General features: G+C 36.8%; 1 protein-coding gene across 7 annotated transcripts; it reads left to right on the top strand.

The window, feature by feature from the left end:
• Positions 1-87: 87 nt before the first annotated feature.
• On the top strand, positions 88-11,702 carry LOC111253723 (uncharacterized). Of its 7 annotated transcripts, none has more exons than XM_022813550.2 (9): positions 88-244; positions 4,219-4,336; positions 4,720-4,861; positions 6,297-6,441; positions 7,593-7,829; positions 8,143-8,218; positions 8,499-8,817; positions 9,527-9,677; positions 9,913-11,702. In XM_022813550.2, the coding sequence occupies exons 2-9, from the start codon at positions 4,268-4,270 to the stop codon at positions 10,037-10,039; spliced, it is 1,266 nt and encodes a 421-aa protein (XP_022669285.1). In that variant the 5' UTR covers positions 88-244; positions 4,219-4,267; the 3' UTR covers positions 10,040-11,702. The 7 variants fall into 7 exon arrangements, with proteins under 7 accessions (XP_022669285.1, XP_022669282.1, XP_086830602.1 ...); XM_022813547.2 differs by having other exon boundaries at positions 4,672-4,861; XM_086974476.1 differs by lacking the exon at positions 88-244 and adding an exon at positions 308-326 and having other exon boundaries at positions 4,672-4,861.
• Positions 11,703-13,497: the final 1,795 nt, after the last annotated feature.

The following is a 13,497-nucleotide window of genomic DNA, read 5'->3' as shown; positions in this document are numbered from 1 at the left end:
ATTGAGTTGATTAGAAATATACCACCTGATATGTTTTTCAATTTAAGACAACTGCTCTGTTTACCGCTTTTTTAGCGGAGATTTAGCCGTTTCGATATTGGCATCCCTGCACAGAGTGTCTGTTGTGGTGCGGACGAAATTCATTTTTATAGCATGTTTGGTACCGGTGAGATTTGGCGCCCGAACAGGACGTACCACCTTGGAACGAAGCACCCCCAGTCAACGGGAAACTGGTCACCCAGAGGTGAGGAACCTGATTTGTGAAACGCACCACAGTTGAGATCGTGGTGGTATCTCGTAGCTGCGGTGTTTGACAATTGACACCGGTAGTGTGGCACGATTATATCCGCAATATAATTAGTTAACTCAGATACTCAGATACTATGAGCCTAAACGTTATTCACAATTTTTGTTAGTTAAGCTATCTTGTTCATCGTAGCGGTTAACCAAACGTTATAATTAAATGCAGATTTTGCCAATTAGTTACTGGAAATTTTTCATTTCAACACAAGCCCGCGTATAAGTTCAGTACCAATTAGGCACCGATATGCATATGTATCTAATTGTTACGTAAAGCTCGAAAAGTGATATATTTTGAATCTGTTTAGAGTAGGTTATGTTAGACGCTGAAATATGCTCAATAATCTTTAGAATTGACAAGAATGTAAAACAAAAAGCTTGCTTTAATCATTTTTGTCGCGAACAAAATATCTCACTCTAAATCGTTGAGGATGTCGAAGAAGATCTGTAGTGAATCGCCATCATTGAAATCATAAGTACTATGATAATTCTAAAAAAAAAATTAAAAAAGCTTAAGAGTAGTTGAAGACTTACTTCGTTTTTGTCCTTCGAACGTCTCTAATTGACGACAATGTGGAAAAAATGAAGGCCAAGTAATGGTTTAGTACCTGGCCATATGTCTGAAAATGGTTCACATGATTGTATACGATTGATGATGGGCACGAGACTTACCTTGGCACAATTTGTGTAGAAGGAACTAAAGCTTTTGCAAAAAGAAAAGCAAATAGGCTGTAAATAGACGTATTGGATAGAACAGATTCAAACACTGTATTCATCCTCGACTGATGAAGAGACACGATTCTTTCAGTTCGATCCGTCAGCAAATCTGCTAAGAAGCTTCGGAATATTTTTAAGAAGGTTATGAGCCAAAACCAAAGAAAGCACTTCAGAAAGCTTGAGAATCAAAACGAAGTTGACAATACCCTTGACCACTTCAATATATATTTACGCAGACTCATATCTACATGATTTTTTTAATTTTGGTTTAATGAATACCAACTCTTTAAGATTCATTCTCACTCACGCTTTCAGCTTATAGAAGACGAGTTCATAAGCTACGAGCTCACTGAGTGCCACTTAGAAAAGCTCGCAAAAATGCACGGATCAATTTTTTGTCTATGATTGCGACCCAATATGCTTTAGATGGATGCTTTACAAGAACGTGGCAAAAAAGTCGTGGGTAGTATTAACCACCCAAGTACAGACCCTTAACATCTAGTCAAAAAAGAACATGTGTGATCTGATACAAGTTGTTCTTGAGTAACGAAATAATCATTGCAGCCAAGAGTTGTGAAAATCTGGGTTAGGAACGATGTCAACTTGAAAGTAAACTGAATTTAAGGTTTTCTAAGCACAAGTTATATTAAAAATATCACAGAACTCCGGCCAAGATACTTTATCCTACTTACCAAATATATATCCCAAACGTGGCTCTACATAATTATTGCTTATTTCGCTTAAAACAACGTATACTAAAGAAATATTTGTTTACTAGACAGTATCCAGTTCACATAAACCAATATATCGTGATTATGAACGCCGTCTTCTAGACCGGTGTTAATATCTGGTCGGCCGAACGCTGAACATAGGTCGCCCAGAGTATCGTCTTATTTGCGTATTCCTAAGTTAGGAGTCCATAAGTTAGGACCAAAAATAGGTGATAAACCATAACCGGTTTTTTGATTAAGTGAACATATAATACAAGATCTTGTTGCAGGTCATCAAAAATAATCTAAAAGACTCAGTTCAGACATTAAAATTGTAGGTTCTGGGCACATCTTGCATAAAATTTATATAAATGTCAAACGTAAATGGAATTATACTAATGTACTTAGTAAAATAAGCAGCAGTTTGTACATAGGTTTGTGGCTGTACAAATGGTTATATTTAATTTAATAATAAAATGTAATAATAAATAACTGAACCTCTAATATTAATCACAATATTTATCCCCTGAGCATATGCGCTACAAGTTTACCTGAACATTAAGTTAAAAGGCTAACTTCCATTCTAACGGGATACGTCTTGCAACGGTAACGGCAACCCGAGACATAGCCAGCGTTATGATCTGTCAAAAACCTGATGGGCGAAACAATTTTGCTAAAAACGGTTGAACTTTCTCGCTGATAAATGTAGGAAGTTACATGTTTAAATTAATTTAATTATTAATAGTATGGGTTCCTCACTCATGATTACATGCATTTTGTAACCATCTGTTAATGATTTCTCCATTTATTTAGGATTGCTTATCGCTCGTTGCAATAATATTTTGAATTCAAATTATATAAAGAAAGCAATTCTTCGCACCTGCCAAGTTTATTTTAAGCAACATAATTACTTAAAAATGAGGAACGCATCTACTAAATTACTCTTTGAAAGTAGACTATTTTAAACTTGTTAAACGTTCGTTTGATTACTAAACGGCTATCATACCTTAGAAGTAAGTAAGACTGCCTTCACCTATAGCGGTATTACAAAGTTTTTCTATCCATAAGTATATTCTATAAATGAATGACCGTGCTTTCGGCCGTCAGAGTAACATCTGCATTTCTAGCTTCCTACGTAGAAACCGCATCGTAATGTATATCGTCGTAAATTGGCTAGATAGATTTTTGTCTTCTTGTTCCTTATCATGTTTTCCAGTGTCAGGATCTTTCCCATCGCGCCCGTGCCAGCGCAGTAAAATGCTTGCCCACTAATCTTAGGGACACATGAAGTGGCGCAACTTTGAATCCTATGACACTGGCTCGATGGCGAGAAGCAACCAGCCGTCTGAAGTGTCGGACGTGAAACACAAAAATATTTTTTTGAGTCTGCCTCATTGTCCTTGTTCACTTGCCTATTAAACCTAGAGACACTTGGTGAGGTGGTTGAAAGTGTCTTGAATCCGGCCATAGACATACTTCATTTCAATAGCTGGAAAGCGTCGCTAATATAGGATGTAAAGCTAACATTCGATATGATCTTTCTCATTACATTACATTAATTTAAACAACCACCATGTGTTCATTAAAGTGCTAGCATTCACGTTTTTTTCGATTTATATGATATATTATATTATTATTAGAAGTACTATCCTAGTCTGTATTTGGTTCATGTCGTCTTAGCCGACTTTGCGCTAGGCGCAACCCATTTATATTTAGCTAGTAGCAAGAGAAGTTGTTATCTGTAATCTTCTGCCTTGTTTTAGGCCTATGTGAAACACTAATCTTGACATGAAATGCTCATTGAAGATATATTTATATAGCGTAGTTTAGGTAACTCAAACCGCATTGACTAGATTCAATGCAAACTCCCTTGTGCTTGATTGACCAGTTCAAGCTATGGTTGTATACTGTTCGAAAATAATATAGCACTTTTTACATTGAAGTCGATGCAAGGGTGTCGCAAGAACATCATGAAATCTAAGCAGTTTCTCAAACAATTTAGAAGTATAGTTTTTCTTGAATTATTACATTTTGAAAAATAATGTTACGGTATGAAATACATTACTAAAGTGGTGACTAATCTGACTGTAAATCTTTTGATTTTTAACAAAGCAGTTCAGTGCATGTCTTAAAATAGTTAATATGCACTCTGCAGAGCAAATATACTCTTCTAGGCTTGAACATATATGGTCTATAGAAAATTATACACAAATGTAATGAATAGTGATACCATGGCCTTTAGGCATTCAAAACTGGTCAAATACACATATTTTTGTCTTTATAAGTCTATCAACATGAGCAGCACGTACAAGACAGTCTAAACGTAGTTAGCTTGAGCTTCATTACGATACATTCAGAATACGAATCCTAAGGCCCTTGTTTCCGCTTGACTTTATTATAAACTTGATGACTCTCCAGAAATAACCAAATGTGTTTGAATCTCTGTAGAATTTCTAATCTTTATATATTTGTTGCTGAACGTCCTTTGCAGGATTTGTAACAACAACGGACGGAGCTAACGAAAGTTTGCGTAGCAGGCTATGGCAATGATAAAAGGAGAGATGTCAAAAGAGCTCGTGGTTAATGTTTTGCAACAGGAAGATGGAAAGGTATTGACAATTACCCGCAGCTACTACTTTTCTCATTGTTACTTTCCGTGAGTGGAGGAAAATATCTATTAAGAACCGTAGTAGGGTTAAGACGTTCTCTGCAATAACCTTATTTTAATCCCAGTTTAAATGGCTGATTCTCTAAGTGAGTCTTCTGTTTTAATTGTTGTCGTTCAAAGGCTTGCAAAATGCATTTAAAGGAGTATATAGTAGTTCTAAACATGGGTTTTTCAGAAATATCTGAAGCAGCCTTTTTGTCTCTCCGTTGCCATCGGCATCTTTACTTTGCCAGTTCAAGTTGTAAGTTCTAGGAAAGGGCTCTGTTATCTTTGCAGGAGGGTGAGACTGTACAAATACGTATAGAGCCTGGTGTTACTATGCAGGGAAGTCATGGTGTGGAGCTTGCTGAAGGTACTGAAGAAATGGAAGACGACCAGGATAATCCTCAGGGTAGCGTCGAGGCCGACAGCCATGAAAACGTTGAGGAGGTCCAACAACACGATGGAGCCATCGTCCTAGCAGGCGGTATAAAATCCATAATGTAGAACGAACCAATGATAAAAAATTGAGTTTGACTGATCTATTTCCAACCTCAGCTACGAGCATAGTGGCATAATTCGTTTTTAAATAATAAAGCACATTTATCACTATGAGCTAAAAGAGCCAGTACGTAACTCAGTCTGCGAGTTTATACAGGGTCCTTGCGCACAAATATTTCATGATAATAGAATTATTAGATTTAGCGAACATACAAAGTTTCCTGTCGTATGTCATACGTTAGCATACAGTCTAGACTCACGCCAATTGTGTTTTTGGATAAGGGGCATTCTGTTGGTTTTAGGAACTGGATCCTCTCGCCCTTTCCCAAGGAGGTTAATTTGAGGAAGGGAAGGGTAGCAACAGCAATAGCAGAGGGATGAGAAAGGAAAAAGAGACACATCTAAAAGATCAATGGGGAAGGGAAGGCCGTTCTGCCGCACAACCTTCTAACTTAAAAGCTTTCTTTATGATACACTCAGTCTATCTAAAGGCCTGGATGAAATTTCGACCTACCTCGTGTGACCCTACGGCGCCGTTGCAATAGCCTCCAAGTTTTTAGTCAAAGCGATAAGGCCATTGGTTTATTTATTCCGTAAGATGCAGTGATGAAATCTATATCGTCTGTACTGACAGAAACCACATACAATTTCCGACCTGAACAATGTAGTTTAATAATAGTCTAGAAAAATGCGTCGTCTGCGGAGTCTGGTTACAAATGGGTTTTTGAATGTGTGTAAGTGTGGATAAGAGGCAAATTTTGCAGTGAGTAGAATCGGTTGTCATGGCATCATATGTACCACCAACTTCAAGATGAGAGTAATAAATTGTGTAGGGTGACATGACCACGATATCCTTCTCACAGCTTATTTCAATGTGTTATAAATTCGGCATTTGGTAAAAGACTCCCCACTTGCATTTCTCTCATATATGTAGTGTAAATCTTTTTCACATACAATTCATTGAAAGCACAAGCTTGATTATTTTCAGGCAGCCAGTGCAAGGCATCAATACAGAAAGTCATTAAAAATTCAAACCTAAGAAGCCGCTTAGAGCACCTAAATGATAAAAGAAATACTTTATTATATCAATGAAACGTTAATATAACTGCTATACTGTAGCCGAAAATGAATCATACAAATCAATTCAAGCAAAACTGAAATTGCTCTCCATGTTGTAACTTCACGGTAACATGCACTAAACGATCCTGTGTACACTTTTTATGCGCTGTGTATGGTAATATTTATCACCGCTATGTATTAATTCGTATGTGATTATTGTGTCTGTGCCTGATATGTCCAGTTACGTTAAATGTTTAAAGGCAAACGTATTGCGTTTGTTGTAATCGGTTTTTTTTTGTACCCTATTTATCGTCATAAGTCCTAAGCAACCTGAAATAAACCTAGTACCATTGTCATTTCAGACATGTCATATGATGAACGTTTGTCAGAATCTGAAGAAGTAGCTGCAACCGGTCACAGGAATTCTCCACTGCTCGGTTCATCTCGTTATCTCAAGTACAAGAAAAGATGGAGGAATAGTTGGTTGGACGAGCCTGAGTTTCAAGGGTAAGTGGATGCTTGACTTGATATTTGCGGATCTCAAAGGATACAACGATAATAATAACAATAATAACTGCCTCGATGGCGTAGACCGTCTGATAAAACTCTACAATTTTTCACATTTTGAAATGCGTACACCTATCTTGGCCAGCGTCGATATCATCAGCGTCGATACCTATTGTGTATTCAGAATCGGTTTCGACTAGGCAACCGATATTATTGCCTATCACGGAAATGTCGGCGCAAAGAGATTTTGGCCCTCACCAAAAAAATAACGTCTATAGATTGGTTGTGAATTGTTTAGAACGGTGGAGCAGACAATATGTGCTACGAAATTCCAGTGTAAATATTAGAAGTGCATAAAAGCATTGTGTAAAAGCGTCTGGGAACGACAAACTTAATGCAGAATGGATTGAAGACTTCGGGATTAGGTTGTCTGCTTCACTAGCCATCAATGAACTAGCTGAATTTACTGCTCATAAAGGCAAAGTGCAACTTTGCCCATCACCCTTTAGAATTGGTTCCTGATACGATATAGTTAAATTTGTTCGGAAAGACAATACATGACGAAATGGTCTTCAATGAATTACCCGACCTGCAGCCGGATAAAATTTAAGACTAAGCTGAACTAACTGCACAGTTTGAAAATATCAACCATGTGTTGACGGTACGAATCACAAAGATATTAAACTGACAGACATCTCACACCATAAAAAGTACTACAAAAATACATCTCTTTGGCATAAAAACACTTCATTTTGTTTTCAAGATTAGGATGGTGAGAAGGCGGTTGCGATTAGCTTTAAAGCGCCTTGCATAGAATGCGGGAAATCGAATAACCAACAAGAATTATGGATAACTAAGATACAAACTATTTTGCTTATTATCAAATACATCCAGAGATTTTACATACGCAAGCTTTTTGAGATAGACTTGGTATGAGTCCTCTGCGCGTTATGTTCTCCAAATAAATCCACCTAAAGAGCTATTTTTGAACTCAATACATTGGTCCATGAGGGTCTCTTCCATTGGCATGCATGAAATAGATATGGTTATATTCGATATTTTGGACCAGGATATTGTTTGGCATTTCAAAGAGACTTAAATCTGTGCACAATTAATAAACATTGCAATGTTTTCTGGGCACGTGTTTATAGGTGGTTATCACGAAACAGCGCATCCCGTAACGCCTATTGTATAGTATGCAAACGCGATATCTGCGGGTCTATGACCATGATCAAGAGACATGCCCGAACCGGTAAACATCAGGACAATGTGACAAATTATTCCGGCAAAGATCAGCATATCCAGCACCTTCAGATACAACAACTGCAATATTCAGGCAAACAACAGCAGCAGCAGCAACAACAACAACAACACAACAGCAATATTCGGTTGGTTCCCGCACTAGCTATAAAAAAAGTAGATAAAATTTGTGAATTATATTTGCTCAGTTGGTATAATTGCAGTTTAAAGTAACGTTTGCTTGCACGTAAGGCCCTTTGACCAATATCTGCTAGTCAATTTTCGTACTAATCTTAAAGGCATTTTTTCTCAAGCAACTGCTTCTGTTCTGAATAGATTACTCAATAAACGACTTGCTATTATAAGTACTTAGGGACGCCCTGTATAAGCTCATAAGGCCTAAGAGCCTTATACAATGCAGGCTAATTCTGCATATGCTGTTTGACCTTGCAACAATTTTAGATACATGCTGGGTACATCAGACGGGTCAGCCGTTGGAACAGGTTCTGGTGAACCCCAAGTCGTTGTCGTTTCGGAGGTGCGTTGTATATTTGTATTATATAATGTGTTCGAAATGCTCGCTTACTTCAATTCGCGACAATACCTTCCATTCATCGGAGTAATCGTTCTAATCTATTGTAAGTCCGATTAACAATTCAATGTGAGCTGTTGTTTAATTTTTTAACTTGACTACTTAAAATCACTGCAGAAACGTTCAAAGTATGCGGAGAAGATATGCATTAAAACAGAAATATTACGACGTGGACACAAATACTATATATCAAATTTTGCGTATATGACGTGTTGAACGTGAATAGCAAGTGGACAGTGGCACCGGGAATGGGGGCCCAGATACAGGTGGCGGCGGCGGAGATGGAACTGTATTCGTGACCGAAGCGACGGAAGCAACCGATGCAGAAGGGGCTGAAGGAAACACCGCCTTTGGTGTCGACGGGACCGTATCTCTTGAGGATGATTATTCTCCTGTCGATTCGGGTGAAGTTTACGTGACCATTTGTCGCACCGAACAGTTCTCTGCTAGTCATAGACTACACTGTCCCGAACTGACGCCCTTTAAAAATCAAGAGATTTTCGGGAAGTGCAATAACCCCAACGGACACGGGCATAACTACAAGTGTAAGTTAAAATCGTAGGTTACGGAAAACGTAGGGTTATTGCTGTATTAAAAATCCGGTTAATTTTAGATGACTTACTTGCCTCTTTGTCCTCCGCCCCTGTTCTTCTTTGAACTTGACCATTTTCGCTACGTAGTCGGAGATAGTTCTGGTTGTATTTTGATATTTGCTTTTGCCTCTTTAAAAAATGTGCAATGCTTTAACGTGTGAGTTATGATTCGCTCTCCAGCGTCACGAGCTGTGGACTGTGATGAAGTTGTACCGTGAAGAAATAAGCAGCCGCGCATTTTTATACCAGAAATGTGTGGATTAGGCATCGAAAAGCCGTTATTGTATCCACAGCACAATCTAGTAAACAAAAAACCAAAACACTAGAAATTAAGTTATCCTACATTTTGAATCCATTCAACCATACCAGCCCCAGTGAAGATGAACTTAGCAGACTATAGGGTATTGGTCTGTAAAGTATCTACAACTGGACCGCCGTAGCGTTTGGTGTTACCATAGGTGTTCTCAAAATTTAATTACCATTACCCTCGATCCAAGCCCTGATCCTTGGCGAATAAACTAACACAGATCTATCAAGCGTAAAAAGGCTTTATTTAACTGCTTTTCTACAAAAAAGTGGAATTATTAATATTATTAATCTTTCTAAGATGTATTTTGTAAAACTAAACGAAAAGATTTCAATAATATCTTTGGCTGTGTAGTTGAGGTTGCTCTTACAGGACCAATTGACAAAACGACAGGTATGGTGATGAACCTAGCGGATCTGAAACGCCTCATCACTTCCAATGTACTGGATGTTGTCGACCATAAAAACCTCGATCTTGACATACCCTACTTCAAAAACGTTGTCAGGTATGTATAACTTATATTACCAAGATTTATATTCTTAGGCTGTTTGAGAACGACAATTAGGTTGCTAGCGTGAGTCGAAATTGATGTCTAAACGGCCCAAGCCGATTAAAAAAACTAGCGTGGCAAAATTAGCTATTTGCTTGAATATTCACAACTATTGTTATTATCTTACCTAGCACGTACTATCTCTGATAACCTTTGTTAATATTTTTAATGTATTTGCTTGATTACGCAGTACGGCTGAAAATATTGCCATCTTTATTTGGCGCCAGCTTCGACCAGTCATCGACCAGAAGCTTCATATACGTGTGTCTGTGTTTGAGACCGATAAAAACAAAGCTGTGTTTCCAGCCTTCATTTGAATCGCAACCTCCTCAAACACGCAGCCTCAACAAGTGGTTGCCTAACTAGCACACATAGTGTTGGCTTTGGCCTAACACAGCAACAGGCGCTAAAATCTGCTAAACTGTTTCAAATATCATACTACATCTTCCTATTAAGGCGGGCGTATTGAACAAGCCTATATTTGTATTGCGTATATATGAAGGTGTAAGATTTTCGGTACCTACAGCTTAAACGACCATGTGTTATTGTTTCTCGCCTCCAAATATATTATTGCTTCGAGTGTAATTATCCGGAGTATGTTGTGTATACGAAAGCGTACACATGAAAACCAATACAAAGTAAGTTTTCGATATGAAAGCTGCCTGAAAATATTTCTTCCATTTGTTTGTAAATTGTATTCAAACGTTGAAGTACAGTTGTAATTGAGTAGATGATGGAATAATTTTCGCGTATAGAAAGCTTGAGACAATTAAGAAAACGATGTGTTTTCAAAGAACAAAGTTTCGGCGATATTTGGGTTGTCCTTAAACATAGAGCTTTTAAAATATGCTACACAACGTAAGCTGACTGGTATCTCAGAAGAAAACATTAAATCGAGGCTTTGCAGGTTGTACTGTTTGTTAATTTGAAGTTTTTTTAGCAAGTTCCTATATCAAGAAGACCTATTGGAGATGCCCAAAGACTGTCGCGGAAGACATTTACCATGGAAAAATAGCTAGGCCTGGAAATGACTTCGTTGATAATTTTCACAGGAATGGTATTGGCACTAAATATTATTTAAAATGTATTTCTAATAGATCTTTCCTTTGAGACAAATACTCACGTTTTGAAGCCTATTAGAATTAGAAGGAGTCCAATCGAAACAGATAGAAAAACAAAGTATTTTACTAAAAGTATTGAAAAGTGCTAATTTCAGAATAAGAAGAGATAAAGTTTCATAGCGGATGGCCTTTGTTTTTTTTTTTAGTTGTAACGATACTTTGTATTTAGTTGATTACTCGGATTTAGTCATTTTGAGTGGGCATTAAGCTTTCAATGAATGGCAAGCCAAATTCCACATTTAATACTCTACTTCGTTAATATTATAATTTGCAGACTCAGTAAGTATTGTAACTATTACCTGTAAATAAATCACAGTATAATTGAATCGTCACATATTCTATGATACACGTATAGAATAAAAAATTACGGTAAATAAACAATGGACACGTGTGTCTAATTGGTGCCAATAGTATTTAAAAAAATGGCATGAATTGAACAAGGAATTGAGTAATCGATTACGGCTGGTTTAGAAAATTAGATTCAGCGGATGAAAAATCCAGCCATGTTTTTGCTAAAAATGTTTACCAAATGAGAGTTGTTATCAGTAACAACCATGATTTGAATGATAGCATATACTCTTAATGACTCTAAACGCAATTTTCATACTATATATTGATGTCCAGTCTGATGACATTTCACTGCGCGAATTTAGCATTTTTCGATTAGTTGTAAGCCACCTTTTGTAAGAAATAGATACGCGACAGTAATGCAAGATTCAATCAGGAAGCTCCGATTGCTCTACAGTTACGTAAATTCATCAACGGTTAATACAGAAGATTCAATAAGCGGTCCCGAAAAAAAGCAAAACACACAGAAAGCAGGTTCAAAATAAAATACTATCTATTTTTCTCGTAATCATTACAAGTAACCATTATTGTCGATCACTGCTACTTTCGGCAGTATTTTTTTTATATAATAGTTAATTGATGGTCGTTGTGTTGTTCAACGTCTTTTTTATGACCGTTGTGTTTAAAATTGTTGTTATTCTACTGCTATATTAGCGTTTAGCTATTAGTTATAAAGTGTATTATCGCAATTCATTTTATAGCTTTATTAAAATCAGACCGCATATAGAACCACCGTAAAGCACAATAATTACTACATGTATATAATAATTTTCAGCTCAGATCAGGTTCTCCTAGATAATTAATTGTTGCTGCTCCTCAAAGCGAGAATGTAAAACGACCTGGGCAAACTTTTACGAGGTGGCCTATACTAGGCATCCGAAATAGTCGGATAGAGCCTTTGTGTAACTTCCAGCTTTTTGGTGTTATTCTAGTATTCATTGTTTCCATGTCGTATATAAAACTGATGTAGAAGCTTTTAAATATTAGGATAAGCAAAGGCAATTTACAGCCAACGTATATTTTAATACAGTCTTTAAGGTTAATATATTTAGTATATTTTTTGAGATTCTAACACAAACTCAGGACAAGAGAGACGCTTTTTATGAATCTCCAGACATGATCAGACAGGTAATGATTTGAATGACATATAACAATCATAATATTATTGATTAATAAAATTACCGTATCCATATAATACGTACATTTACAAGATTTCCATCGTCAGTCCTAGATATATATATATATATAATATATATATATATATATATATATATATATATATACTGTCCAGCGGTAGCAGTTACCGCCTTCATCAGTGACGTCACGTCACCTCAATGATGCTCCGACCTCTTGACTAAAGTTAACAAGATTGCCATATAGCAAGCGAAAATAACACCACTCGAAATAACACTTTGCTCTGCTTGCACAAAGGGACTTAACTGTCCGACGAATATGAAGTGCTATATTGTCCACAATTTCCGAAATCTATTTTAAAATTTACAATATCTACTAATTTCATTCATATAGAGATTTCATTATTCGTTATTCTTTGAAATTGCTACGTTTACACTGCGAAATGTATCAAATCTACATAACGAAAATAAAAAATAATCTGAAAACTTGACATGTATCATGCTTCATCGCCAAGCCTGTTCGAGATTCTATTATCTTCAATATCATAGAAATTGACACCTATGTAGCTTCGGATTGTTGCTAAAATACTGCAACCATAAGAGGAAGTATATTTAAAATAAATTACGGAAGATATATTAATTAATCTATAATCAAGCAAAATAGGGGTACGTAAATAGCACATTGAACGCAATGGGCGCGCACTCAAAACCGTCGGCGCGATCGACAGCTACCTGGGCAATGGTCCAGGAGTCACTTAAAGGTCTGTCACCAATATACATATGCTATAAAAATCTAGAAAAATGAACGCCGATGTTTGACGCATGTTTAGTCACAAATCAATTGTGATTAAATCGAATATTGAAACGAAACACATAACAAATATTTAGGAAATCTGACTATCGTCACACCTATTATTGTCACAATGTGCTTTAACGCTAACGTCTGACGATGGTCAGACATAACTAATAAGATAACTACAGTCTAATATATTATTAAAAACACTATCGAATATCAACGCATAGGATAGCCGTAGTTTTTTCGAAAACTGTTGGCAGATCACAGTGTTGGAGTCGGACAGGACAAGCCATTGGGTCTTCCTTTTCGCTGAACTAAATTATTGATTAGTAGAGCTACGATTGCGTGCAGCGCCCGCATAACATATTAGTATATAT

This window comes from Varroa destructor, unplaced genomic scaffold (genome assembly GCF_002443255.2).
Source record: "Varroa destructor unplaced genomic scaffold, Vdes_3.0 BEIS01000007.1, whole genome shotgun sequence".
Lineage (NCBI taxonomy): Eukaryota > Metazoa > Arthropoda > Arachnida > Mesostigmata > Varroidae > Varroa > Varroa destructor.
The sequence above is the reverse complement of the archived record's forward strand: the minus strand, read 5'-3'. Positions and strand labels throughout refer to the sequence as shown.

Excerpts from the sequence above, each read along its gene's own strand:
- LOC111253723 (XM_022813547.2), top strand. The coding sequence starts at position 4,268 with ATGGCAATGATAAAAGGAGAGATGTCAAAAGAGCTCGTGGTTAATGTT. Across the intron at positions 7,830-8,142 it reads CAACACAACAGCAATATTCG|ATACATGCTGGGTACATCAG; the intron begins GTTGGTTCCCGC and ends CAACAATTTTAG. Across the intron at positions 9,678-9,912 it reads TACTTCAAAAACGTTGTCAG|TACGGCTGAAAATATTGCCA; the intron begins GTATGTATAACT and ends TTGATTACGCAG.